Below are 27735 nucleotides of genomic sequence, written 5' to 3'. Positions count from 1 at the left end.
ATAAGACACTGCATTCTTTGAGCCTAGTGCGTCTTGGGAGATATGGGCCAGCCAAGGAGCCTATACCATGGGAGAAAATGGGGGGGCATGAAACATCCAAATTACTACTCCCATGAAGTATTGAGGCATCTTGGGCAGATTTATTGTAATGTTGAGCTTCTTCTAAATGGTAAAATATTTTGGTTCTATTCAATCAACTGCAATATTTCAATTCAGCTCAAACCTACCTGAGACTTAATATTTCCTCCCAACAGAAAATTAAACCTTTTCACCAAAATTGAAGTTTCCCAAGGGAAACAATTTCCCATACCAACCTTTACTCTGTCCCTTTGTGTGAATATATTACAAGAAGATCCATCTTAGCAGAACTGTAGATTGACTTAGGTAGGATTTTGTATTACAGGGATATGTATATTGGATGATCATGTAAAGTGTCATCTTGTTACTTGATGAAAAATTCCGTATGCTCAAGTTATTTCCCCTGTACTTACTGTGTAAAAAGAAAAAATTAAACCTCTTGGGGTTGGACAGTGACCTCCGTTTTTAAGGTGTCATAGGAGATCAACGACTAGCTTATAACTGCTGTATAACCCATCCTCTGGTTTGGAAGTGAAAAATATGTATTTGCTTTTTACCACTTTCCATTCTCTTCTTCTACCTCGCATAGTATTTAACATAAGTAAAAAGCATATAAATAACTTATGTGTAAAGGTACTGCAGGCCAAGTTCTGCTTTTGGTTAGTGTACATCTGTGAAAACACATTCCGAATGGGGCTTACACAGGCATAATGTGTGGGTATTTCTGTGGAAAGTTACAATACAGCCTTTACTCCACTTACATAAAACAAATCTGAACTAGATTTTTTTTTTTCTATTCTTTGACTCCGCAAAATATAGGATTTAAGACCAGGAGATGTATCCAACAAACGTAATCTCTGGGAGAAGCAGTCAAATGAAAAGGCAACCTCTCCTTCTAAGGTAATACTTCTCTATCCATTGTAGAGAGAACAAAGACCCTGCGTGATACTTTCAGAAGGCAAAGTGTCTAACTCTGACTAGCATTCAGTAGGAGCTGGGGATCTAATTGCCCTTTGTGCCTTTTTGAAAATCTCCCCCTTCTGTCTATAGTATTAGAGAAAATTCATCCATTAATGTTCAGTAGGCCAGAAAAAGGCCTATGTACCATTCCTATTTTGAAGAACTAAGTGGTGCATAGACCTTGTGTTGGCCCTTTCCACAGATATGACTTTCTTTCCACTCTGGCGAACGTGGTTTTCCTACATACGCCTTTCTTTAATGATAAATGTATTATGGAATTTTTTTTGCACTGCAGGTAACAGCTATGGGGAAAAAGTCAGAGACTAATGGTAAGTGTTGTGAATAATTTGTACTGTACATTATTAAATGGAAGCTTTTGCACATTTCATACAGATACACTCAGCTTTTAAAAGTATGCCATTAGTGGTGGCACACAAGAAATAATTTCTGAAACGGAAAGGAAGAATTAATTGCCCCAGATCATAATTTGACAAATATTTTTGGGTAATGAGCACAAATCTTCCTTTTGGGATGACCGTTCTCTAGCCATATTTGCAAAGCATTGTGTGCATAACACATCTAGTGCGTTTGCTGTAGCTGCAGAGATCCATTTGAACTGTTTGAGGCCCAAAGAATAAGACCGTCAAACACTCCCAGGTGTCAAGCATCTGGGAATAGTCCTTTCAAGGTCTATGAATGGTTTTCATCAAAACTAGTTAAAAAATCCTAAATGCTGAGTGAGGCTAGTGTTGCAATGTTATTCCACTGGGAATGGAAACCCTGAGGACTGATGAAAACAAATCCATAGGATGACTCTGAACGGTACCATCAGCCAAGCGTAAAGTCTCATGACAGATGAACATGCAGTCACTTGTTGACTCTTAAATCTTGATCTCATGAGTTGCTGAGTGCCCTCCATGCCCCAGACTTGAATTGGAGTGGAGTTCAAATGCTGTCAGCTTCAGGCCATCTCTTGCTGCAGCGGTGCCTGGATACTTTTTCACAGCATAAACTATGTTTGGTGTTTCTATTTTGGCCCTATTTGAGTCACAAGTTTGAAATAAATTGTCTGAGAGCTATGTCGTGGCTGTGCTGAAGGGAACTAGTAAAACCTCTGCTAGCTCTTCTGTACAGGCGATACTTGTATTCCAAAGTTCTCCAAGGAAAACCAGGCGGAAGAAATGAGGCTCAGTGGAAGAGGAGTGGGGGAAGAAGTGCTCTATTAAATAATTAAAATTGATCAGAAGCCCATTCAATAGGAGTCCCTTAAATCTGTGACCCATATTTGGAACAAAACAATCCATCTGTGAGAACGCTGACTTAAATGGAGGGAAGTAGTATACTTTTTTCATCATTTCAGTATTAGAAGTCTGTTTTAGAATAACACTTGCAATGTTTACAAAGCTCTGGAAGATGAAATGCAGTATATACAAACTAACCCTGATATCACTCCTATTAAGTGGGCCTTATTATTTTACAGTGAAATTAAGACGGCTTTTCACAATTACTTAGTGCTGGCCTCTCTCTACTCCCACAGGAAAGCAATGGCAATTTTATCACTGACTTCCCAGGTAGCAGAGCTAGGCCAGCACTGAGCAGTTTGGGCAATACCAACCTAAATGGCTTACCCAAAGCCATGTGTGGAGAGAAGGTCAATATCAAGAACAGGGATTGGAAGTCCTGAGTGCCAGTCTCCCTGTTCTTTGATTTAGTAGACCATGCTTTCATCACTCGTAGAATTATTTCCTTGTTCCCGGGGATTGGAATACAGTGGTTGAGCAGAAGTGCTGAGGCAATCTGTCTAGGAACAGGAGCCGCAGACAAACGATGCGTGGGGAACGTGCTGTGTAATACTCCTTGAAAGGGTCACTATGCTCCTGTACCTGCTCCAGAGGCCGCGGCGGCTGCTGCTGCTGCCACCAGATGTGAGCAAGTATCTGTGTGAGATCCTACCCATCCACCCTTGGAGCCACGGAGCACCTGTGGGCTAGCTGGCCACACAGCCTAGTAGTAGGTGTGTGTTGTTGTCTTGCCCCTTAGCAGGTGCTCTGAGGTGAAGGGGTTTGAGGCAAGTTAATTCAGAACAGCCACCTCCTATATTGCTAGAGAAACATCTGATTTCAAGCAATCTTTAATCATTCTCTCTTTCAGCAGGTTTGAGACAATTTGAGAAAGAACCATAGGAGGCTACTAAAGATGCTGAACCAACTCATTTTGGAAGTGCTAAATTGTCCTTTTTATATTTATGTTTATTTACCAAAATGTCTTTTTTTGCATTATCCCAGTTAAAACCATGTATATTAGCACTGTATTTAATAATCAGTCTAGACATTCATCATAATAGTACTGCCTTTGCACAAGAGCCTTTATTCCTAAAGAAACCCATGCTGTGAAATACTCTCCTACTGATAGTCACGACTATGTGTCTGAACAGTGATTTCAACTGGCGTAAGAGGTCAACCCCCGAATGCATGCAAAGTTGAATTACTTAAGAAAAGTGTGCAGTAAACCCATAAAAACAGTGGTTACTTTTGGAATACAGAAGTCTTTTTCTGCACTTTAGACTAAGGCATGGAAGAAATCTTTAGTTGACAATGTAATATTTTCTGTAAGTTGCCCATGTCATAAATACTGCATCAATAACTTGTTTAAATTTTTGTTTTAAGTATCCATTTTTTCATTCTAGTTTAAGTTAATATCTAAATTTGGATGATTGTTAGCTGACAGCGGTACTGATGCTCTATTTTTGTTAGTGATTAGTAATGGATTGCAATATATACACACAGCTTTACAAAGTTTAGCTTTAAGGCACTACTAATGGTAGAATGCTTTAATACATGCTAGAGTATTATATTTAGTAATGAATGCACATAATTAGCCGGTATCACAGCTTTTAAAAAAGTCATACTTTTCTATAGTAAGATTTCATAATTTTGCCATTAGAGGTATGGCAAGATAAGTATTAAATTTTTTTAAAATGTAAGATGCCCAGTAATGGGTAATTAAAAAGAAAACTATAGTTTTAAAGAGGGGAAAATAAGGGTATAGAGGATCAAAAGTAGGTCACTTGTATAAAACATCGTAGTTTAATTTATGTAAAACTACCATAATTAAAAATGTAACACAGTTGGAGCTTAAATGACTGTACACTAAATCTTGCCATTCATCAGTGCCGTATATTAAGTCCACCTAACCACTCAAAGTGAAGTAAGCCTCCTAATTATGGTGTTTAAGTATTTCCCAAAGCTCTTATTTACAGATGATTGTTTGATTTGTATATAGTAAACACAAAGCTATAAGTCAGCTTGGTTTGAATTTACATGCCATAAGGTTTAGCAAGTACATCCAATAGTATATGGGTGGAATAAACTAGTTAATGAAGTAGCCCTAAAATGCTTAACAGCTTTATGCATTGGAACTACAGAGAACTCCTCCTTCATCACTACTTTTTTGGTAGCATGTTTTTGTAGCAGTGGACTTCTTTTTTTAATTAGAGGGGAGAACAGAATATTTCAATGCAAAGATGAGCTCCCCTGCTTAGCTGAAACATCTTGTTTACATATTGAGATGCACTTAGCTATCTGTAGGGGGCAAAACTGTGCAAACAATGCCCAGCATTGTTTCTGAATTGTCTTTTTTTGGTCTGGGTTTTTTGTAAACACTTTTCTCTGAATCTTTCAAATACATTTGATAGCTGCAATAAAAATGACTTGTTCAAACAATATACTCTGAAACTGCACCAATAATAAATGGAATATTTCCATCAACAGTCCCTGTTTGTGTAATGATTTAGAATGCATCATTTGTAAGTGGGATGGGTTTTTTTGGCATAACGCTAATACATGGCAAAAATGCAGCACGGTGAAGCTCACAAATGTATCAGGTGTGTACATATATAGTAGACTGACAGTCTTCTAAACCTGTGATGTAAAAGTTCAGTAGTTTCAGTTTGTATATTGTTGAATGAATCTCATAGGAAAAAGACCTGAAATGGAAAACTTATGATACAAGTAGCTATGTTCTACTCCACTGCCATAAGGAAGTATTGATTTAGTTGTGCAGGCCCTTGCTATCTTGCTTTGAAAAGCATTTTGCTTATGAAACTTGAGTTGTTCCTGCTTCAAAAATTAGGATCATATCTGTATCCATAAAAAGGAGTACTTGTGGCACCTTAGAGACTAACCAATTTATTTGAGCATGAGCTTTTGTGAGCTACAGCTCACTTCATCAGATGCATACCGTGGAAACTGCAGACTTTATATACACACAGAGAATATGAAACAATACCTCCTCCCCCCCCACTGTCCTGCTGGTAATAGCTTATCTAAAGTGATCATCAAGTTGGGCCATTTCCAGCACAAATCCAGGTTTTCTCACCCTCCACCCCCGCACACAAATTCACTCTCCTGCTGGTGATAGCCCATCCAAAGTGACAACTCTCTACACAAGGTAGATGATCCTAATAGGCCCTTGATACAGTAGATGAAGAATCAATAAGCTGCAGAATTTTTTCCTGTGACCTGAAGGTGCTCTCACAGCACAAACTCCAAATTCTAAGCAGCCTCAAAAGAATGAGGTCTCCTACTCTAGGGGGAGCTACAGGAAGATTATATTGCAGGCACTCTGTCTTGTGAGTCACTGGGAAAAAATGCCCTAACACTGTAACCAGAACATCTCAGCTGTAAAGTAATAAGTTTCTTCTTCATGGTCATTCAAACGGTGTATGCTCCTTTATGGAGGGGGAGTGCACTAGTCAGATTAAATTAACCCCACTTAAAGGCTAATTAGTCTTTTATGAGGCAGTCCATCTCCATTCCTCCAAAAAGAAGCTAAAGCGAATGTATGTGAGATAACTATCAATGGCTGAATATAAGGGAGTCCAGGCAGATTGAAAAGCACTCTTGTCCTTCAGGATGAAAATGACACAGTATTTTAACTGGCGGTGCTGCTTATTCTGGAGATTTATGTAATAGAAGGGTGGTGTCATGTATAGAAAAGTTTTCCAGGGTAGTGCAAGGACAGCTTGTAGCAGCAGAACCCGTCTCTTGCAATATGGGGCACCAGGTCACCTGTGGCCCATAGTTGGAAAGGGACTAGGTGCACACCACCATGTTAGTGTACTGTTGGAAGATGAGACTATAGTAGGGGCACTGTTTTAAATAGTGACTAGTTATACACATGAACCTAAAGCTGGATGACTATTGGAGGGAAATACAGACTTGCCCTAGACCCATAATTCTCCACACTCAAGATAACTTTGTACTTATTCACGTGGAAGGTACAGAGTTCAAAACCTGACTTGGTGAGGGTAGGGCAGGGCAAGGGTTTTTTTCCCCCCCTCTGTGCAACTGTAAGAAAAATCTAGGCAATTTCTCATCTACCTTTAAATCGTTGTAAAGTCAAGTATGTAAGTTAGCTATATCACCTACACTTCTAGAGGACCCATTGCTTCAGTCAGGGCACACAGGGGGCAGAATTAAGGTTGCACAAGCAACTTTTAACATTTTTACTTAACGTGTGTAATAGTGCTTGGAAGTGATGGTTTAACAGCAACAGACCCTCGTAGTCAGCAGGCAGGATCAAACCTGGGGCCTCTGGAGCTTAGCGCATAAGCCAGAAGCCAGCTGGCTGTTAGCTAATGCTGCAGAGTAGACTCAACCTCTGTGTCTAAGTGGTCTCTGTGCCACTAGATAGGACAGAACACCACACCCAGGAGGGGTGTAGGTTACAATGGCTCTTGCTAAGCTTCATTTACAGCAGCTAGCACCTCCTATTCAAATAGTTAGCTAAAGACAATAGGCAAGTAAATGTAAAATGACTTGCTTTAACAGCACCCAAATATCTCCATCGGGTGTGTTTTTTTAAAACCCTAATCTGTAAAAATGTCTGAACACAGGTGTTGTCTGTCTCTACCTAATGCCACACAAAGCATTGTAACCATTCTTCCTTTAGTCCTCAAAGGATTTTCTACTTTATGGACTCTACTTGTTTTAGGTCACCTGTGATCTAGTTATACATTAAGTATTTTGAAAAAAAATTAAGTTTAGGGGGGCTGCATTCTACACCAATGTTTTAAAATGTGCTTTGTCCACATGTACCTAAAGGTTTACATTTTAGAGACCCAGGGCTTGTCTAAAAAGTACTTCTGTGATCAATGAGCATGATGACATCTAGCTTTGTGTCTAAGACTTCCAGCACTGACCATCTCCTGTGCACACCCCACTAAGCCCAAAGCTCCTACAATTCCAGTCACACCCAAGATAGATTTCTTTCTTCCCCCTTTATGCTCAGTTATACAGGGAGCAAGTTTGTCATTTAGTCCTAGAGCCACTTAGACCAGCCCAGCAGTTCTCAAAGTACGTCACAACCCCCCTTGAATGGGGTCACCAGGGATGGCTTAGATGTGCTTGGGCCTACGCCTGAAGTCCAAGCCCCACTACCCAGGGCTGAAGTCAAAGCCTGAGAGCTTCAGCCCTGGGTGGCAGGACTGAGGTTGCAGGCTACCTGCCTGGGGCTGAAGCCCTTGAGCTTCAGCTTTAGCCCCCTTCCTTGAGTGGTGGGGCTTGGGTAGGCTCAGGCTTCGGTTCCCCCCATCCTGGCATCATGAAGTAGAATGATGAAGTAGAAGGACATCGCAGTGCAATGAAGTTTGAGAACCACTGCACTAGCCTACTGGTGCACCATTTAGTAAAGTGAATACACTCATTCAAATAATTGTACTCTGAATTGTTTAATGTCTTCAATACATTAGGCACAGGATAGTTATCCAGCTGGAACAATCAGACAAGTGGCATACAAGCAACTGTATAAAGAGTTCCATAGTTAATACAGCATCTCTTAGGGTACTGACATTGTATTAACCTACCTTGAACTCCTCCTCAAGTGACTAGATGGGAAGTGGAGTTTAATATACAAAGTAAACAAAAGAGGAATTAAAGTTAACTTTTTTTCAGTAGTCTTGCAAAAAGCAGTACCTCCAACCCGTTGATAAAAAGGTAACCCCTCTAAAGGTGTTAAATATTTGTTCTTTAGCTTTTATATACATTTCTTCTTCCTTCAACCCACATGTCTGGTGGTAAAAGGGCAGACAATAGTTGAAGGACACAACCAGTATAGAAGAACAAGTCAGAGCAGAAGAGGCTCCAACTCTAATAGCCAGAGATGCCAAAGAAACACCAGCTTTAATAATCTTCTTTGAATGGATATTCCTTGTGATTGACAGCCCTAAAAAAAAAAAAGTGGGTGTTACCAAGTATTCAAAGTAACTACACATGTCCTTCTGTCAGGAAGACAGACAGGGTATTGAATAGTGCATAGGTAGATGTTTGCCAAGCAGGTCCCTACTGTAGGCATTAAAAGCATTCTGAACCTCCTGGCCACTCCTTCCATACCACTTCCATCTTAGTCAGAGGAACACCGCTTGCCGAAGCAGTCATTTAATGTAGGTATTTGGATCATACGGACAAAATAGAGGGGATAGTACCTGCTAAAGAAATGACTATGTAGGGATTATCTTCCTCTTGACATCAGTCATTCTAAGGCCTGGTCTACACTACTGGGTTAGGTCAATGTAAGATGCCTTGTCTCACCCTAGCTGTGGAAGTGTCTTCACTTAAATTTGGCTACCGCTGACGTAAGTGCCTCTCTCTGCCAATTTACCACCACCACCTCCCCAAGCAGCGTACATGCATGGTCAACATAATTAGGTCAATGCAGCGTCAGCGTAGACACTGCATCGCCTTTGTTGACTGTTACAGGTTTTCAAGAGCCATGCCCCACACTGACAATACAAGCGCTGCTAGTGAGGATGTGCAGTGCTGACAAAGTCAAGTGTGTGCATACACAAGCAATTTAATAACTACAGTGGCTGTATGCTGACGTAAACTATACTGACGTAATTTTGTAGTATAGATAGAGTCTAAGGTATGTCTAATTACCCAAAGCCCATGATTTAAAATCTGGGGTCCTGCCTGCTTTCCCTTTCTCAAAGAGAGATCCTGCCTTGCCTTTAAAAGCAATAGTAAGCAATGAGTGGGATTCTGGGCATTCTGTAGGATTCAGAAGAAAAGCAACCTACGTTAGCATTTCAACAGCCCTCCAATTCCTGTTAAAGCTGAGGATGGTTTCCATCTCCTCATTAGTCAATTCAAAGTCAAACACCTGAAAGGAAAGTGTTTTAAGTTAGGTCTGTAAGCAGCTGGAAATTAAGTGCACCTAATGTAAAGATAAGGCAGCTATGACTTAGAGCAGGGGTGAATTGTACCAGATTGGGTGACCAAAAATTCCACTGAAGCGTAATTACACCAGCTACCCTCACTTCAGGTAGAATGGAATACTTAGCACTAGGACACGACACACACACAAACAGTCCTTTCATCTGTAACTGCTCGTACGACATCAGGCTTCCAGAAGTTCGACCCAGCACCCAACTAAAGTCATCCCATGACTTCTGCAACGTGCAATGGAAAGAGACACCTCAGATTCTAAGGCCAGAGTACCTCTTTACTCTCATGAGTATTTCCAATGAAGTCAGTGGACTGCTGGGTGAGCAGTTCTAGTCCAAGAAGGATGACTCGTGTGGCACTTACTCACTTATTGTCCCACTGACTTCAAGGGCAGCCCTCAGGTGAGTAACTTCTCTCCACTGGGAGAAAGAGGCTTTCAGCCAGACTGTGGCACCTTAGCAAAGTTATGCAGTTTTCCTCTTTGAGGAAATGATCAGACCCATCCCCTGCTGAGATTTGCTGGGATTTCCCCTCCCTTTTTATAAACACTGAAATAGCCATACCTGTTTCAGGATAGCAGTCCCCCCAACAGCGATCAGTGCTAGATGCTTCTAGCAAGGAAGGTGCAAGGAAGCAGATGGTGGAAAATTGGGGAATAACCTTCCCCTAGGAGACTTCTTTCTAACTCCCATCAATTATTGGTAGCATTATACCCTGAAGCATAAGTGATTATAGTGCTAATGCATTTTTAGCCTGTCCTGTACAACTGCTGATGTTTTAGGCAGCCAGAAATGCTTGAACCTACTAAGGTTTCGGTGTCAGGGATGTGTTGTGGCACTGCATTCCAGGGTTAAATTATGCATTGTATAAGTTTTGCCTGTCACCTTGTTGTATTAGATGACAGGTTTCAGAGTAGCAGCCGTGTTAGTCTGTATCTGCAAAAAGAACAGGACGACTTGTGGCACCTTAGAGACTAACCCATTTATTTGAGCATAAGCTTTCGTGAGCTACAGCTCACTTCATTGGATGCATACTGTGGAAAATACAGTGGGGAGATTCCTCTGAAAGCATCCGATGAAGTGAGCTGTAGCTCACGAAAGCTTATGCTCAAATAAATGGGTTAGTCTCTAAGGTGCCACAAGTCCTCCTGTTCTTTTTGTATTAGATGCTCGCTCCAACTGACCTTTATTATATCAACCGTTGTAGTGCCATAACGGCCCTTTTCAAGTCCTCTCCTCTCTAAACTAAATAGGCCTAATCTTGTCACACGTGTCCTTATGTATTTAAGTCTACTCATGTTAAATTACATAAAGGTAATGCATCCCAGTGGGTAGAGCACAGATCTATTCCTAGCTCTGCCACTGACCTGCTGGGTGACTGAGGGTGGTGAAGTAACTTGCCCCATGTTTCCCCATCTGTAAAGAGGTGGATAATGAGTCTGACCACTGTTGCAAAGCATTTTGAGATCTACTGCTGAAAAGCCCAATATAAGAAGTAGGTATTAAATTAAGTTTAACTCTAGCTGTGTAGGAGTAGAATTAAAGCTTAAAATTAAGAGACTTGGAAATGTGGTATGACAAATAAGATGTGACAGTTTAACTCACTTCGCTCCTGGTTTTAAATTTAACAAAAATGCAAGTCCACTTGAATTTTCACACAAAATATGAACGCACAACTAAAAATGCAGTACTGAATGCTGAAATATAGAAGGATCTTTCTACCCTGCTGCCCCTTCTCTTGCTTCCATCAAATGTAATTTGGGATAAATGAGAAAATTAGGAAGATGGCACCCCATCTTGATACTGTAATGGATAGGTGTAGCAATAGTCTTATTTGAAACCTTACCTTAAAGTTCTCCTCAATATGGTGTGGTTTGTCAGACTTAGGAATGACTGCCACGTTCCTCTGGATGTGAAACCGGATCAGAACCTGAGAGGAAAGAACAGGAATTCTGATGACACTGAAGCTACCAGTCACTAGTAGTGCTGGTCAAGGGTTTTTTGGAGGGTTTTTTGGTTTGTTTGGGGTGGGGGGGTATTGTTCTAAATAAGTTTTCTAGAAATGTAGCACTTTTTTTTTGTTACAAACCAATTCCAGTTTCTGCAAATCTATTCATTGTTCAGAAGTATTCCTCAGGTGGTTTGTGTAAACAAATTACAGCCTGTAGTGTGTTTGCAAGCTGCTCAAGTCAACTATGAATTGTTTGCAATGTCATTGTTTCTGCTCCCTGCTCGGGCAAGAAGTTTTTGGAAAACAGGACTGCCTCCGTGACCCCCATGTCCTGTGTTATACAGGGATTCAGATGATCAGATCTGGTCTTAAGAACTGAACGAGGAACAGCTAAGGCTCCCAGCTTTGACATCTTCACCAGAAAAAGGGATGCATTTTTCAGGAAGCGTTTTTTGAGGAAAAAAAATTCACCCTTTTTCAAGCAACTTTATGATTGGAGCCTACAGCTGCTGACTGGGTGAGAGTATGAAGATCTGTCTGAAGAGTCATTCTCTCAAACATTCTTACGAGCAAAAACAAAAACCCCCACACAGTTGTAAGAGTGTTTGTGAACAGCAAATACTAAGAAGTAGAAACATGGTCAAACTGAGCAGCCATGAGAAATTTTCCCCAACTGTTCACAAACACTGAATTCTGGAAAACAAACACACACCTGCTAGCTTTAGTCAAATAGCGAATCACTGAGGCATCCATGAAAAATAATTTAGCCGGATCAAGGATTCATAGGGTGATTTGGCTGAACCTCATTTGATTTTTTCCACAGCCCCTTTCATCGCTAAGTTCATATGATCAACATGGCACTTTCTGGAGGGCACCCAAAGGCCCATCTTTAAGGCTGGTCAGCAATAATCTGTGCTAATGACAGGCACTCCCTGTTCCTTGCCAGGTCCTTCCTGTTCCCAGACTGAACTGTTTGTTCTGACAATCCCTCTCCTTCTATACTGAGTTACATTTAAAATAAGACATTCTAAAGAGTCACTGTGTAAAGACCGCAGAGTATCTGTGAAAGAGTGCAATGTTGGCACAAGGCAATGTATTACAAAGGAGGCAACATGCACGGTGCTGTGACTCCAACGTACCTGAGCAGAGGTTTTGCTGTGTTTAGCAGCAATCTCTTTAATCTTAGGGTCCTCTAGAAGAGTAGGGTCCCCTGGGTTGGCCCTATAAAAAGAAAAAAAAAAAAAACACAGCCAATAGGTTAACGGTAGACTACCATCCCTTGCATGAAACAGGATATATTTCACAGGAGTATTTGCAATATAGCGACAGAAATATGTATCAATTGTAACTGCACTGGACATTCAACTTTCTTCAATGATTTGAGAGAGAGACATACATACTCTAAAATGCTTCCAAGAAGAGAGGCTGCCAAGCATTCTTACCATGGCCTGGCAGGAGAGCCAAGGGGACTGTATGCAGTCACAGAGATCCCTTTGGATTGGCAATATTTAATCAGCTTCTCCTGGGTAAGGTATGGGTGGCACTCAATCTGCAGGCACAAGGACACACAGGTTCATCCAGTGGCAGACTGCACTGCTAGCACTCCTGTGCTCCAGAGAATACAGACCCTGTGACTACCTTTGGAGCCACTCGTATACCTATGGTATAAAGAAGTCTTGCAGAACCATCACACACAAAATATCTACATGCCTTGCTGTTGATTACTATTTGCACTACAGTAGCATCTAGAGCAGCAGTTCTCAAACTGTAGGTCGGGACCCTAAAGTGGGTTGCAATCCCTTTTTAATGGGGTCACCAGGGCTGGTGTTAGACTTGCTGGGGCCAGATGCCAAAGCCCAAGCCCCATTGCCCAGGGCCAAAGCCAAAGCCCAAGGGCTTCAGCCCTGGGTGGCAGGTCTCAGGTTATAGGCCCCCAACTGGGGGTGAAGCCCTTGGGCTTTGGCCCCCTGCCTGGAGCAGCAGGGCTCAGGTTTAAGCTCTGGCCATCCCACCTGGGGCTGGCTGTGGGACTCAAGCAGGCTCAGGCTTCGGTCCCCCCTCCTGGGATCATGTAATAATTTGTTGTCAGAAGGGGGTCATGGTGCAATGAAGTTTGAGAACCCCTGATCTAGAGGCCTGAACCTGTATCAGAACCACACAGTGCTAGGTTCTGTACAACACAGTGACAGTCTCTGTTTGGACTCAAAGCGCTTCAGGGCAGACAAGATATACAAAGTACTTGTACCCCATCTGTAAAATGGGGGAACAAGGGTAGGTGACTTGCCCATGGTCATGCAGGAAGTCTGTAGCGGATCAGGGTCTACGAAGTCGCCATTCAGTGAATTAACCACAAAATTGTTCTTCCTTCTTTTATCATGATGATGATTATGGAAAGCCTGATAATATTCTACTTGCCCAACACACAAAAGGTACTCTCCCATGGTGAGTAGAATTTTGCTAGGCAGGTATATATGTAATGCTTTTACTATACTGTGTATGGGCAACGTACCAGAGTAATTGTCATTTAGAAACCAGAACTTGGAGATTTACCAACTTGTTGCTTTAACATCTTAAAAAAATTTACATTAATATAATTTTGAATCTCCTTTCATATACTGATCACACATTCAAATAATGCAGCCTGTAAAGCATGGATATGCTTCTACCCAGAGCAGTGCATCTTGGCATGGTAAAACATTTGTATACGGTGCTGGGTTTGACTAGGTCTATATTCATTTTTAAGTATTTCTTAGACGGTAAACACTTCAGGGCAGGTACTGTGTCTTTTTAGGATCTATGTAATGCACCCAGCACAGTGGGAACCTAATCCTGAATGGGACGTTTGGGTACTCCAGCTACATAATATTAGACAACATTATTATTAAAAAACTATTTTAAAGCAATCTGTGTTAAGCAAATATTTAAAAAAGTGAAACTGTGTACTATACTCCATAAAGAAAGAGCCAAATGGAGTAGTTATCAAATCCTTTATCCTGCCTTCTGAAGTCACGGGAAACTGGCTGAGCAAGACCCCACCACATGTTCAAAGGTACAAAGGAAAAGCCTTTGGCCTGCTCTTGCCAGCTCTTACCTCGTGCAGGTAGTCCCACTGATGTCAATGGCACCGTTCATGTGAGTATGGATTCCCATGTTTATATATTATGCTGCAGGTGCTGGTGCTAACTTGGCACGTTCAACTGGCAATTGCAATGGTCACACAACTTTATGGTTACAATGCTGTGTCCACAAATACAGCCCCTCCCACCTATGCTTAGACCACACTACAGTTAAAATTCACCCAAAGGAGTCATTTAATAAAGCCGGAAACTCTTGGGAAAAAAATTATATGGGAACCCTTCCCAATCGTACTGCAGAATCATGACGTCACACAAGGATAACACTAAAACTAAAAGCACAGCCGTAAGACTCTGAAACGCTCATGAATGCTATTGCCCAGTGTACTGCATTGAGCAGAGGCCAAAGGAATTTTCAGCAGCCATAGTGTAAAGCCAGAAATCTCTGGTTACTTTTTTTTTTGGCACAATGAAAAAAAACTGCACAAGTCAAGGCAAAATATAAATCAACTCTAGTGGGCTTAAATCTGTGGGTATATTTTGTAGGCTCAAATGTAACAGTGTTCCAGAACTCCTTGATGTTTACAACATCTGTCATGGACTGGCTGGTCCTTTAAGGGGAAGCTGGGTTCTGTCTGGTCTGTGAGGTAGCAGCTAACCCCCTGATGATCTTGATCTGGTGACGTAATGACAACTATTGATCCTAGCAGTGAGTGAAAGGGTTCGCAAGTACTGCACAAGACAGAGGGGAACTCAGCTGAGGGAGCTTCCAGTAGGTAGGAAGGGCTGGATGAAGGCAGGCTGAAGTAGAAAGGTCCCTGGGAGAAGAGGCAGTTAGGAAACCTGCTGCAAAGAAGAACCTGCAGGGGGAAAGTCCTGGGTGGCAGTGCTCAGCTTAAGAAACACAGAATGCTGTGGAGTCTGAAAGTAGGGCAAAGGGAGGGACCTGCAGCATAGCCCAAAAGGGGCAGAACCACCATTCGTTTAGATGTTTATCTGGATTTTCAGTTTGTCTTTTCCTTACCCTGGAAGGGGACAGAACTTAAGAGATAACTGGGTGGGCCACAGAAGATGCGGACAGAAACAGACCAGGCCATTGCAGGGCCAAAGTGACCACCAGAGGGTGCTAGAGACGAAGACCCTGGCAACGTCAGGCTCAGATACCTTGGGGTGCTAGGAGGAGGAGTGAAACTGCTTACAGCATTTCATGGGGTTATGAAAGGTTCTATATTCTGCACATGCTGCTATGAGGTGTATCTCGGTAGTCTAGACACAGCATGAATGACAATCCTAACTTGCATCCCAGTAGTCAACCTTAATACCCACTCACTGCATGGTAACGTCCACAGACGTTCCTGAGTTCTCAGTATTTTGTTGAATTCCAAACTCCTTTTTTAAGATCCGTTCAAGCCTATGCAGCCCAGCCTTTAGACACGTGTTCATCAGAAGCCAGCAGGAATAAATACCTTACCTGGTTGTTGGCAGGCTTGAATTTTAAACCAGGTTTGGTTAAGAGTCTCTCAATCTGTTCGTGGTTAAAGTTGGAGATTCCAATGGCTTTCACCAGGCCTGCATCCACCAGCTCTTCCACAGCCTAAGGGGACAAAGTCACCCAGTCACGTACAGGAGCTAGTAGTTCTGCCAGCCTAGCCTTTTCCCTTTACCACAGTAACTGATAAATCAATAAGGAGGGGAGACTAGACCGGGGTGGGCAAACTTTTTGGCCCAAGGGCCACATCTGGGTATGGAAATTATATGGCGGGCCATGAATGCTCACAAAATTGGGGGTTGGGGTGTGGGAGGGGGTGAGGGCTCCAGCTGGGGGTGAAGGCTCTGGGGTGGGGCCAGAAATGAGGCGTTCAGGGGTGTGGGAGGGTGCTCCGGGCTGGGAACAAGGGGTTCGGAGGGTAGGAGAGGGATTAGGGCTGGGGCAGGGGGTTGGGGCATGGGAGGGGGTCACGGGTGCAGGCTCTGGGCAGCGCTTACCTCAAGCAGCTCCCAGAATTCGTGGCATGTCCCCACTCCAGCTCCTACATGGAGCGTTGCCTCTGTGCGCTGCCCTGTCCACAGGTGCCACCCCTGCAGCTCCCATTGGCCGTGGTTCCTAGCCAATGGGAGCTGGGAGGGTAGCCCTTGGGCGGGGTCAGCATGCGGAGCCCCCTGGCTGCCCCTACATGTAGGAGCTGGAAGGGGGGCACGCCGCTGCTTCCAGGAAGCACACAGAGTGGGGCAAGCCCCTGACCCCACTTCCTGGCGGGAGCTCAAGGGCCGGATTAAAACATCTGGAAGATTGGATGCGGCTCCTGGGCCATAGTTTGCCCACCCTGAACTAGATGATCTAATGGTCATGTCTGGCCTTAAAATTTTTGCATCGATGAATTAACTGTTCACGTTAAGCATGTCTGTTCCCCAGAGTCCATCCCACCATCACATCCAGACCAGCCCACCCTTTCCCCATGAGAGCCAAATCTCATCCTTTTAGGACACTGTCTTTTTATGCCATCTAATAGAAGCAAAGAGGTTAATAAATCACTCCGTTTTTGAGCTGACAGGACACAGACATGAAGAGCACAGACCAGAGCCTCAAGCTATACAGGTAGGTGATCACATTGTTCTTTTCCACAATGCTCAGCCTTCCTCTTATGGAGAAAATGGCACTCTCAGAGCCACTATGTCACCTAGGCTGTGGGTAGCCGCAACAGACATAGAATCATGCCACTCAAATGGAATAAAGGGTAGATAGCTCTGAACAAAGAACATATGGAAACCTTGAATTCCTAGTGATGCAAAGACCCTGTGAGCAGCCCCCAGCCGAATACATCTCTCCAAACCCTAATATGAACACCATTGCAGCCCCCACCATTACAGGCATGCAGCCTTCTGCTCCACTTCTGGTGTGTAAGAACGAAGAGTGAATTTTTACCTCCCATGTGTCCAGAATATCCGTGTTACTGGGGACAACCATACCATTCTCATCTACAGGATGCACCTCCTCACCAGCCTGTCATATCAAGACAGAAAGTTTAAAGAGATTTGCTTTCAGAGCTGGAATACCCAGATTCTATCAGCAAGTCAAAATGGATGCATAGGTCCCAATTCAACAAGGAACTTAAGCATATGCAAAACTTTAAAATTATGCACATATTTAAGTACCTTGCTGAATCAGGGCCATACTGCATATGGTGACTTAAATTGGAGCTAATAGAGGGGAAATAGTAACCTTTGGTCAAGTAATTAGTTTAATAAGTCTAAAGAGAGGAGAGGGAAGTCCTCCACTCTTTATGTAACAAGTTTCATTCCAGCCCTGGTATTCATTCCAAAAAACTATGGTTAATTCTGTGACTTGCTTCATCTTCCATTGATAATCACTCTAAATAGACCAATAATTAAGAACATTGGCCATACTGGGTCAGACCTTTCTAAAGATCCATCTAGCCCAGTATCCGGTCTTCCGACAGTGGCCAATGCCAAGTGCCCCTTGGGAATGAACAGAACAAATAATCATCAAGCGATCCATGCCCTGTCACCCATTCCCAGCTTCTGGCAAACGGAGGCTAGGGACACCATCCCTGCCCCTCCTGGCTAATAGCCATTGATGGACCTATCCTCCATGGATGTATCTAGTTTTTTCTCCCAAAACTGGAATCCACACAACACTGCCCCTGCAGCTGAAGAAGCCTGGATGGGAAATGCCCGACTCCAAAAATATTCATTCTACGTTGTAAACTCACAGTTCTGCTATTGCTTAGAGAGAGAAAAGTATAGCATGCAGCCACCAGAACTCCTAAAGAGATAATCAACACTAAATACCCATATGCACAGTAGTATAGCCTTGCTTTTGCCATGTAGGTGACCTGCATAGAAGCACTTGTTGGTTGCTATCAAAGTCACTGGAGGCTTGGAATGCTGTGGAAGCAACATCTATAGAGATGTCTCCTCCTCACCCCTCTTCTGCCAGAGAAGTGGCCTCACGGTTTCTCTATACAGTGCAACACTTAGATGAATAAAACATGGCAAAGAGAAATTCCAGAAGGAGGCTAGTCCTCCTTGGCGGACTAGATGGTGGCCACGGCCTAGCATCTGAGCACTCAAGGATTCTCTCAGGATGAGGAGGAGACAAGAACTAGAGGAGGCTCGCTACCTTGAATCCCATAGGAAAATGAATAAGGTAGAGGTCCAGATAATCCAGTTTCAGTGCAGCAAGGCTCGTCTGGCATGCCCCCTTCACAAGGGATCGCTCATGAAATGTGCACCACAGCTGCAACGAGAAAACCAAAATGGACAGTTACTCTGAAACCTTACAGAATCCCCCTGTCCGGAGAGAGGCTATTTTATATCTACGAGAAACAGGTCTGAGAACATCACCCTTTCTGCTTACATAGCTTATGCCAAAGACAGATCTATGTGTCTTGCTGCTAAAATTTTAAGTGACAGATTAAAATAGAGCCCAAACTCAAAATACAGTATTTATAAAAAGGAATTGACAGAATAAAGCTTCCTACCATGTGTCCCCAGATGGGAAAAACTGCACGTATTTTGGCAGTTCCACATTTCCAAAGTGATTAAAGTTGTCAGCATGGCCTATTGATTTTTATTACCTAATTCCAAAGCTCAGATACAAGAATAGAATTGTCATAAGGTATTTGGAAACTTCAGTAAATCCCCAATAAGCCACACATCACCGTCCTGAACCCAAACAAGAGCTGGCTGTAACTTGTCTTTTATTTAAATATTTTAATGAAAAACTGGTTTTTGACCAAAATTAAAAGTGCTGAGAAAATTTTATTTTGGTCAAAAATTTCCATTTTTTTAAATTGAAAAACTAGAAACAAAAAATTCCTAGTAACAATGTCCATCTTCTAGTGAGATGTTTTTGGTTTTTTACCACCCTCTAACCTTCCCCTCCTCAAAAGACCACAAAAAAACAAAACAAAAACAACAAACATTGTATTTGTTTTGTTGAAAAACTGAATTTTCTCCAGAAAATTGAAATACAAATACTCACAAATTTCCTGCTCTACTAAAAGCTGGTTTTAGGCAGAGGAACAAATTCAGAGAGGAGCGTAGAGGTGATCTAAGTTGGTTTAGCTCATATGTCAGTGGGCCACAAGAGAAAAGTAGAGCCATTAAGACAATTAACTAGAAAAGTAAAAAAGTTATAATAGGCCCCCAACTTTAATTTACACCTTATTCCAGGTTTGCATTGCATTGCATTACATTGCGTCCACCGATTTAGGCTTCCTTACACATCAGTAAGTTAAAATATATAACTGAAGTACTGCCTCTGAATTTGACCTAGAGACTTCTAATTTCTTGTTTTCCTACCATGCTTCTAGGGGGAAAAACTTAAAATAGCAAAGACTTGAAATTTGCAGATCAGGAGAAATTCACATGATCATGGTGGCCACGCTACCATTCCCTGATTTGTCAAAATGCTCCCAACAGGGTTCTTCTCCCATTGCAAATAATGGATGAACTTTATGGAAGATCCTGTTCCACACAACAGAATTACACGAATCCCATTTTCCTTGCTTTTACCCCTCTCCTTGCCTCGCTAGAAAGACAGAAGCATAAAACTAACAGGAGGGATGAAGGGGATTATTCCCTCGGTCATTTTATCCCTGGAGCATGGGCTGTCTGTTGAGCTCCATCTCTCTCCATGTAACTAAATTATTTGCCCTATGACCCCATGATACAATTCCTGTAGCCAGTTGTACCTTACTGACAACAAAAAGATCTTCCCGTTTCACAACCCCTTCCTTGATTTTCTGCTGGATCCCATCCCCTATTTCACTCTCATTCTTGTACAAAGAGGCACAGTCGAAGTGGCGGTATCCAATGTCGATGGCAAACTTCACCACTTCTTCCACTTTCCCTGGAGGAGCCTGAAAACAAAATGAACACCTGTAAAACACCAACATTTCCAGATAGGAGAGTGGCTCAAACTGACCACAGAGTGGGTGTGCTAATCCAGTGGTATGCAAACTAGATCAGATTAATCACCATTTTGAATGTGCTTCAGTACCTGGGAATTTATCCTGTGATCTCTATTTATATGGAGCATAAAACTACTCTGGATTCCGTCCCATACAACAAAACCCTAAGGAGTGTGTGAAACACAAAGCAAGAGTAATTCAGAGAATCCCACCTGGAAGGGTCAATTTCTAGTTTGAAAACAGTGTTGGATTCCTGGCTGTGTAACTATATCCAGCATTATGTGTAGGCTAAACAATCACCATAGGATTTATGGGGGTAGCTCTTGCCTACCTGCCCTTCCCTCTACCTCCTCCGACCACACACACACACACCCACCCACCCCCCAACCAGGATAGCTTTATGGGGACATCCCTTTGCTACTGCAAGCCTAGCCCAGATCAGCCACCCTCCCTATCAGTTGGGACTGCTTTTTGGGGCGAGGATGCTCCTTTAAGTACCCCCAAAACCCTCTCCCCACATGCACTACCAGGTAGCAGAAGCCTAGATAGTACTGTGTCTAGCACCAGTCCTGCTTGCAAGATGGAATCTTGCAAAAAATACTATTCCCCATTCCCCACAGTCCATGCACATGTTCCTGGAGTCCTGGGAGTAAAGGTGGTTGGGGGAGGACTTGCCTAACAGCTCTCTCTTTGGGATGCAAAATGTTGATATTTTTATTAGTTGCATTGGGGTTAATTGGCACTGTGTGGCTGAATTCCCTAGATGGCTTTGAAACCTTCAAATCCAAATGCTGCTGGGCCTCTTTGGTTATTTGCTCCCTCATTGTGTAACTTCATATAGTATATGCTCAGGGCCAAATAAATGATACATACGATAAGACTATTCAATGCTGTACTTTCTTTACTGTTTCAGAGTAACAGCCGTGTTAGTCTGTATTCGCAAAAAGAAAAGGAGTACTTGTGGCACCTTAGAGACTAACCAATTTATTTGAGCATGAGTGGCTAAGTCATTATGCAAGGTAGCCTATTTCCCCTTGTTTTTTCCTACCTCCCCCCGACGTTCTGGTTAAACTTGGATTTAAACTTGGAGAGTGGTCAGTTTGGATGAGCTATTGCCAGCAGGAGAGTGAGTTTGTGTGTGTCCCCCGGAAAAAAAAAGGGGGGGGGGTGAGAAAGCCTGGATTTGTGCTGGACATGGCCCACCTTGATTACCATGCACATTGTAGGGAGAGTGGTCACTTTGGATGAGCTATTACCAGCAGGAGAGTGAGTTTGTGTGTGTATGGGGGTGGGGGGGTGAGAAAACCTGGATTTGTGCTGGAAATGGCCCACCTTGATTATCATGCACATTGTAGGGAGAGTGGTCACTTTGGATGAGCTATTACCAGCAGGAGAGTGAGTTTGTGTGTGTGTTTTTGGAGGGGGGCGAGAGAACCTGGATTTGTGCAGGAAATGGCCCACCTTGATTATCATGCACATTGTGTAGAGAGTTGTCACTTTGGATGGGCTATTACCAGCAGGAGAGTGAGTTTGTGTGGGGGGGGGTGGAGGGTGAGAAAACCTGGATTTGTGCTGGAAATGGCCCAACTTGATGATCACTTTAGATAAGCTATTACCAGCAGGACAGTGGGGTGGGAGGAGGTATTGTTTCATGATCTCTGTGTGTATATAAAGTCTGCTGCAGTTTCCACAGTATGCATCCGATGAAGTGAGCTGTAGCTCACGAAAGCTCATGCTCAAATAAATTTCTTTACTGTGAGTGCACAAAGACTGCCCTTGGAATTGATGAGAAGGTAGACAGATTTTTTTTTTCCCCCCATCTGTCCTCACTTCAAATTTTGTCTAGTCAAATCTGAAATCAACAGAAGTGGCAAGCATTCTACACATTTCAGGATCAAACGCAGAAGAAACAGGTTCTCCTTTAGCTCAGTCAATAACTCTACCTCTTTGACCTGCAGAGATTCATTCAGTTTCTTAAAAAGAAAAGGAGTACTTGTGGCACCTTAGAGACTAACCAATTTATATGAGCATAAGCTTTTGTGAGCTACAGTTCACTTCATCGGATGCATACTGTGGAAAGTATAGAAGATCTTTTTATACACACAAAGCATGAAAAAATGGGTGTTTACCACTACAAAAGGTTTTCTCTTCCCCCACCCCACTCTCCTGCTGGTAATAGTTTATCTAAAGTGATCACTCTCCTTACAATGTGTATGATCATCAAGTTGGGCCATTTCCAGCACAAATCCAGGTTTTCTCCCCCCCACACACAAATCCACTCTCCTGTTCAGACTATGCTGACAGCTTGTGCCACACGCTCTCAAAGAAACTGCGGAACCACCTGATCAACATCCTCTACAGCAAACAGGGAAAGATAAAGAATGAGCTCTCAAAAATGGATACTCTCATAAAAAACCAACCTTCCACAAACTTCCTCGTGGCTGGACTTTACTAAAACTAGACAAGCCATTTACAACACACACTTTGCTTCTCTACAAAAGAAAAAGGACACTAAACTTTCTAAACTACTGCATGCCACAAGGGCCACAGCAATGGTTCCCTCAACCCACCCAGCAATATTGTTAACCTATCCAACTATACTCTTAAAGCCCAGCAGAAGCAGCTGTCCTACCTCGGGGCCTCTCCTTCTGCCCCGCCACCACCACGAACATGATACAGTTCTGTGGTGACCTAGAATCCTATTTTCGACGTCTCCAACTCAAGGAATATTTCCAACACACCTCTGAACAACATACTAATCCACAGAGACCTCCCTACCAACACTACAAAAAGAAGCATTCTAGGTGGACTCCTCCTGAAGGTCGAGACAGCAGACTGGACTTCTACATAGAGTGCTTCCGCCGACGTGCACGGGCTGAAATTGTGGAAAAGCAGCATCACTTACCCCACAACCTCAGCCGTGCGGAACACAATGCCATCCACAGCCTCAGAAACAACTCTGACATCATAATCAAAAAGGCTGACAAAGGAGGTGCTGTTGTCATCATGAATAGATTGGAATATGAACAAGAGGCTGCTCGGCAGCTCTCCAACACCACTTTCTACAAGCCATTACCCTCTGATCCCACTGAGAGTTACCAAAAGAAACTACAGCATTTGCTCAAGAAACTCCCTGAAAAAGCACAAGATCAAATCCGCACAGACACACCCCTGGAACCCCGATCTGGGATATTCTATCTACTACCCAAGATCCATAAACCTGGAAATCCTGGACGCCCCATCATCTCAGGCATTGGCACCCTGACAGCAGGATTGTCTGGCTATGTAGACTCCCTCCTCAGGCCCTATGCTACCAGCACTCCCAGCTACCTTCGAGACACTACTGACTTCCTGAAGAAACTACAATCCATCGGTGATCTTCCTGATAACACCATCCTGGCCACTATGGATGTAGAAGTCCTCTACACCAACATTCCACACAAAGATGGACTACAAGCCGTCAAGAACACTATCCCCGATAATGTCACGGCTAACCTGGTGGCTGAACTTTGTGACTTTGTCCTTACCCATAACTATTTTACATTTTGGGATAATATATACCTTCAAATCAGCGGCACTGCTATGGGTACCCGCATGGCCCCACAATATGCCAGCATTTTTATGGCTGACTTAGAACAACGCTTCCTCAGCTCTTGTCCCCTAACGCCCCTACTCTACTTGCACTATATTGATGACATCTTCATCATCTGGACCCATGGAAAAGAAGCCCTTGAGGAATTCCACCATGATTTCAACAATTTCCATCCCACCATCAACCTCAGCCTGGTCCAGTCCACACAAGAGATCCACTTCCTGAACACTGCAGTGCTAATAAACGATGGTCACATAAACACCACCCTTTACCGGAAACCTACTGACTGCTATTCCTACCTACATGCCTCCAGCTTTCACCCTGACCACACCACACAATCTATTGTATCGCAGAGCATGGCTGTAGACAACCGCATTTGCTCCAACCCCTCAGACAGAGACAAACACCTACAAGATCTCTATCAAGCATTCTTACAACTATAATACCCACCCGCTGAAGTGAAGAAACAGATTGACAGAGCCAGAAGAGTTCCCAGAAGTCACCTACTACAGGACAGGCCTAACAAAGAAAATAACAGAACGCCACTAGCCGTCACCTTCAGCCCCCAACTAAAACCCCTCCAACGCATTATTAAGGATCTACAACCTATCCTGAAGGATGACCCAACACTCTCACAAATCTTGGGAGACAGGCCAGTCCTTGCCTACAGACAGCCCCCCAACCTGAAGCAAATACTCACCAACAACCACATACCACACAACAGAACCACTAATCCAGGAACTTATCCTTGCAACAAAGCCCGTTGCCAATTGTGCCCACATATCTATTCAGGGGACACCATCACAGGGCCTAATAACATCAGCCACACTATCAGAGGCTCGTTCACCTGCACATCCACCAATGTGATCTATGCCATCATGTGCCAGCAATGCCCCTCTGCCACGTACATTGGTCAAATTGGACAGTCTCTACGTAAAAGAATAAATGGACACAAATCAGATGTCAAGAATTATAACATTCATAAACCAGTCGGAGAACACTTCAATCTCCCTGGTCACGCGATTACAGACATGAAAGTTGCGATATTACAACAAAAAAACTTCAAAACCAGACTCCAGCGAGAGACTGCTGAATTGGAATTCATTTGCAAATTGGATACAATTAACTTAGGCTTGAATAGAGACTGGGAGTGGCTGAGTCATTATGCAAGGTAACCTATTTCCCCTTGTTTTTTCCTAACCTCCCCCCCCCCAGATGTTCTTGTTACACCCTGGATTTGTGCTGGAAATGGCCCACCTTGATTATCATACACATTGTAAGGAGAGTGATCACTTTAGATAAGCTATTACCAGCAGGAGAGTGGGGTGGGGGGAGAGAAAACCTTTTGTAGTGGTAATCACCCATTTTTTCATGCTTTGTGTGTATAAAAGATCTTCTACACTTTCCACAGTATGCATCCGATGAATTGAGCTGTAGCTCACGAAAGCTTATGCTCAAATAAATTGGTTAGTCTCTAAGGTGCCACAAGTACTCCTTTTCTTTATATGGATCAATATCCTTTCCCACTGGCTACTTCATAATCACCCTGTGGTAAACAGCACTTGCTCAAGTAGAAGGTGAACACTAGGAAAGTCTGTATATTTTATAAACTTCTTTTAGCATGATTCAGCAGGTGGAACAAGGACTATATGTGACTGGCCCGTTATCTACAGCACACAGCTTGAGAACCTCTGCTCTATATGTTGGTAAGTTATGAAGCTAAAAGTAACAGATGCTGGGCAGAGATGACAGAATTCTCAAAAACTCTGAATGTTCCTACAGCAATGTTAACTTTGTCTCTGCATTAGTGTACATCTGAAGGGGGGCTTTCATCACACCAACACACAACACTGAGCAGTGCAGAATACTGGCCATCAATACAATACAATAGGTAGAAACTGCAAGTATTTTCCTATAACTATGAGCTCTTTTTTACTGTGCATAAAACTGTTCTAAAACAATGCACACACAGGGTGATCTTTGTTGTTCTCTGTGTAATCACATTGCCAGCTTTAATGTTGTTTTAATATATTTTTGCACATAAACACACTCCCCTGGTAAGAGTGATTCTTGTAATTGCAGTCCCAATTTGTCACCATGGAAGCAAGTGACATCATAAACCCTGGACTGAAAGAAAAAAACGGAATTAAAAAGGAGGAAGGGTTCCATTTACACAGAAAGGATGGGATTCTTTTCTCAATTATACCACTGTAAATTCAGAATGACTCCATCAATGCCAACAGAGCTATTATGGATTTAAACTGGTGTGACTGAAATCAGAAGTTGACCTACATTCTGCACTTGGGTAGCTAAAGATCAAGAAAGAAATACCACAAATACCAGTTTTCATGCCTTCATAGAATCTAAGGCCAGAAAGGACCATTACAATCAACGTTGTTTGCATTTAAGTAAAATGCATCACGAAATTTGCTACCAGGGAGCCAAGGAACCTTTGGAAACCTGAATTTTTAAAAAGAGTCTTTCATGCACCAGTGCTGGCCACATTTTAGTCAGCACCAGTAACTCTTAAAACAACAATTTATGCTCGCTAAGTCGCTGCAGAATCCAAGCACCTAGAACAAAGCCCAGTTCCTACAACTGCTGCTCGTTAGCCTTTTATCGACATGGTTAGAAAAGCAGCTGAAACGCTGCTCGGACCCTAAATCCATATAAGGGCCAGGTATTGAGCGCGATAAAACCAAACACCTACCAGGAAACTGGACTTCACAAGGACAGCCGCATCTTGCTAGCAACGTAAACAAAAAACAGCTTGCCAAAGGGTAACTATCGGGCCTGTGCCGCTGCCTCCGGCATCGCAGGCAGCCCGAGGAAAAGAAACTCCTGCCTTTTGCACAGACACAGCTGGAAACTTCGGCCGCGCCTGCGAAGGGAGAAGCCAGCGCGAAGAGCCGAGCGCCTCCGGAGGCAGAGAGCAGCTGCACTGCACCCGGCGTGCCAGACCCTGGAGCCTTTGCAATTACCTGCCAGGTGCCTAGCCCCAGGATGGGCATCTTGGCCTTAGGGCTCAGCTGCACGTGGGTCGCCATAACTCCTGCTCTGCGATTCTCTGTGGACTGGCGCACGCCCCCGGGCCTTGCCCCAGCGGAGCCCCTTTTGCAGGGTCTGGCCACGCCCCGTCTGCCGGCAGCGGGTGGCACCCGCAGAGGGCGTCGTCTGGGCTGTAAACAGAGCCGCTGCTTGTGTTCCCCACCCCCGGAAAGGCGCAGAGGCTGGGGGCATCTCTCTCCTTGCAGCACGAGTCGCTGGTGCTGCCCGCCCCAGCCCCTGCCTGCGGCCTCCCCGCTCTTTGCCCGGCCCAGCGCCTCCGCGGGAGTTTCCCCCAAAGCAGGGCGTCCGCAGGCGTCGTGCGGGCCCCGTGAGCAGCGCCTGGGGTGTCAGCGGGGAAGGGCTGAGGCGGCTGCCCCCCCCCCTCTCTCTCCCTCTCCCCGCGTGGTATGCTGGACAAGCTCCTCGTTCTGCCCTGCGCGGGGTTTGTCTTGATTTCTGGAGTAGGGTAACCAGGGTCTTTTAAAAAACGGTCTCCTCCTAAATCCCCATCTTGGCGAATGAACAAGCAGCTTCGCTGTTCTAAAGAAAGCGCTGAGCATGCAGCAGTTCCCGGGGGGGAGTTGTGGGCCCTGAGCAGCTCTGCAAATCACGCCCCAGGCGTCTCCAACGAGGCCCCGAAGTACAAGCAATCAAGGTGCCAAGTCTAAAAATATGCATCTTAGTTGCTCTGTGCCTCAGTTTCCCCGTCTGTAAAATAGGGATGAGCCTTCCCTGCCACACCTATTGTGTGAGGTTCTGCTAATTAATGTTTCTAAAGTGCTTTGAGATCCTAGGATGGAAGCAGCAATAGAAATGTTATTGAACTGCATGTTCAGATCACACTGTGGGTTCTGGGGCTTTATGTTCCAGGA

At 43.7% G+C, this 27735-nt stretch overlaps 2 protein-coding genes across 13 annotated transcripts in view; one reads left to right on the top strand and one right to left on the bottom strand.

The window, feature by feature from the left end:
* Positions 1-4805, top strand: part of CALD1 (caldesmon 1) — a 245945-nt gene extending 241140 nt beyond the window's left edge. For 9 of the 11 annotated variants that reach the window (XM_084611417.1, XM_084611419.1, XM_084611416.1 and 6 more), the window contains 3 exons: positions 898-978; positions 1334-1367; positions 3190-4805. In XM_084611417.1, coding sequence (XP_084467543.1) covers positions 898-978; positions 1334-1367; positions 3190-3221 — 147 coding nt within the window. In that variant the 3' untranslated portion in view covers positions 3222-4805. The remainder of the gene's footprint in view (positions 1-897; positions 979-1333; positions 1368-3189) is intronic. The other 2 variants (XM_084611424.1, XM_084611418.1) reach the window with 1 other exon arrangement.
* Positions 4806-7752: 2947 nt separating this feature from the next.
* LOC311516150 (aldo-keto reductase family 1 member B1-like) lies at positions 7753-27166 on the bottom strand. 2 transcript variants are annotated; one of them, XM_084619876.1, is made up of 10 exons: positions 26797-27166; positions 20005-20172; positions 18429-18545; positions 17211-17288; positions 15759-15881; positions 12656-12762; positions 12353-12434; positions 11109-11192; positions 9116-9198; positions 7753-8262 (listed from the first exon to the last, which is right to left on the bottom strand). In XM_084619876.1, the coding sequence occupies exons 1-10, from the start codon at positions 26860-26862 to the stop codon at positions 8220-8222; spliced, it is 951 nt and encodes a 316-aa protein (XP_084476002.1). In that variant the 5' UTR covers positions 26863-27166; the 3' UTR covers positions 7753-8219. The 2 variants fall into 2 exon arrangements, with proteins under 2 accessions (XP_084476002.1, XP_084476003.1); XM_084619877.1 differs by lacking the exon at positions 26797-27166 and adding an exon at positions 26526-26688.
* Positions 27167-27735: the final 569 nt, after the last annotated feature.

The sequence above is a fragment of the Lepidochelys olivacea genome (genome assembly GCF_965140295.1).
Source record: "Lepidochelys olivacea isolate rLepOli2 genome assembly, chromosome: 1".
NCBI lineage: Eukaryota > Metazoa > Chordata > Testudines > Cheloniidae > Lepidochelys > Lepidochelys olivacea.
The sequence above is the reverse complement of the archived record's forward strand: the minus strand, read 5'-3'. Positions and strand labels throughout refer to the sequence as shown.

Bases quoted from the DNA above. Each gene is read 5' to 3' on its own strand.
- LOC311516150 (XM_084619876.1), bottom strand. From the start codon at position 26,862: ATGGCGACCCACGTGCAGCTGAGCCCTAAGGCCAAGATGCCCATCCTG. The intron at 18,546-20,004 runs GTACAACTGGCT...TTCTCGTTGCAG, and splicing joins ATCTTTTTGTTGTCAGTAAG to CTGTGGTGCACATTTCATGA. The intron at 17,289-18,428 runs GTAGCGAGCCTC...TTGATATGACAG, and splicing joins ATTTTCCTATGGGATTCAAG to GCTGGTGAGGAGGTGCATCC.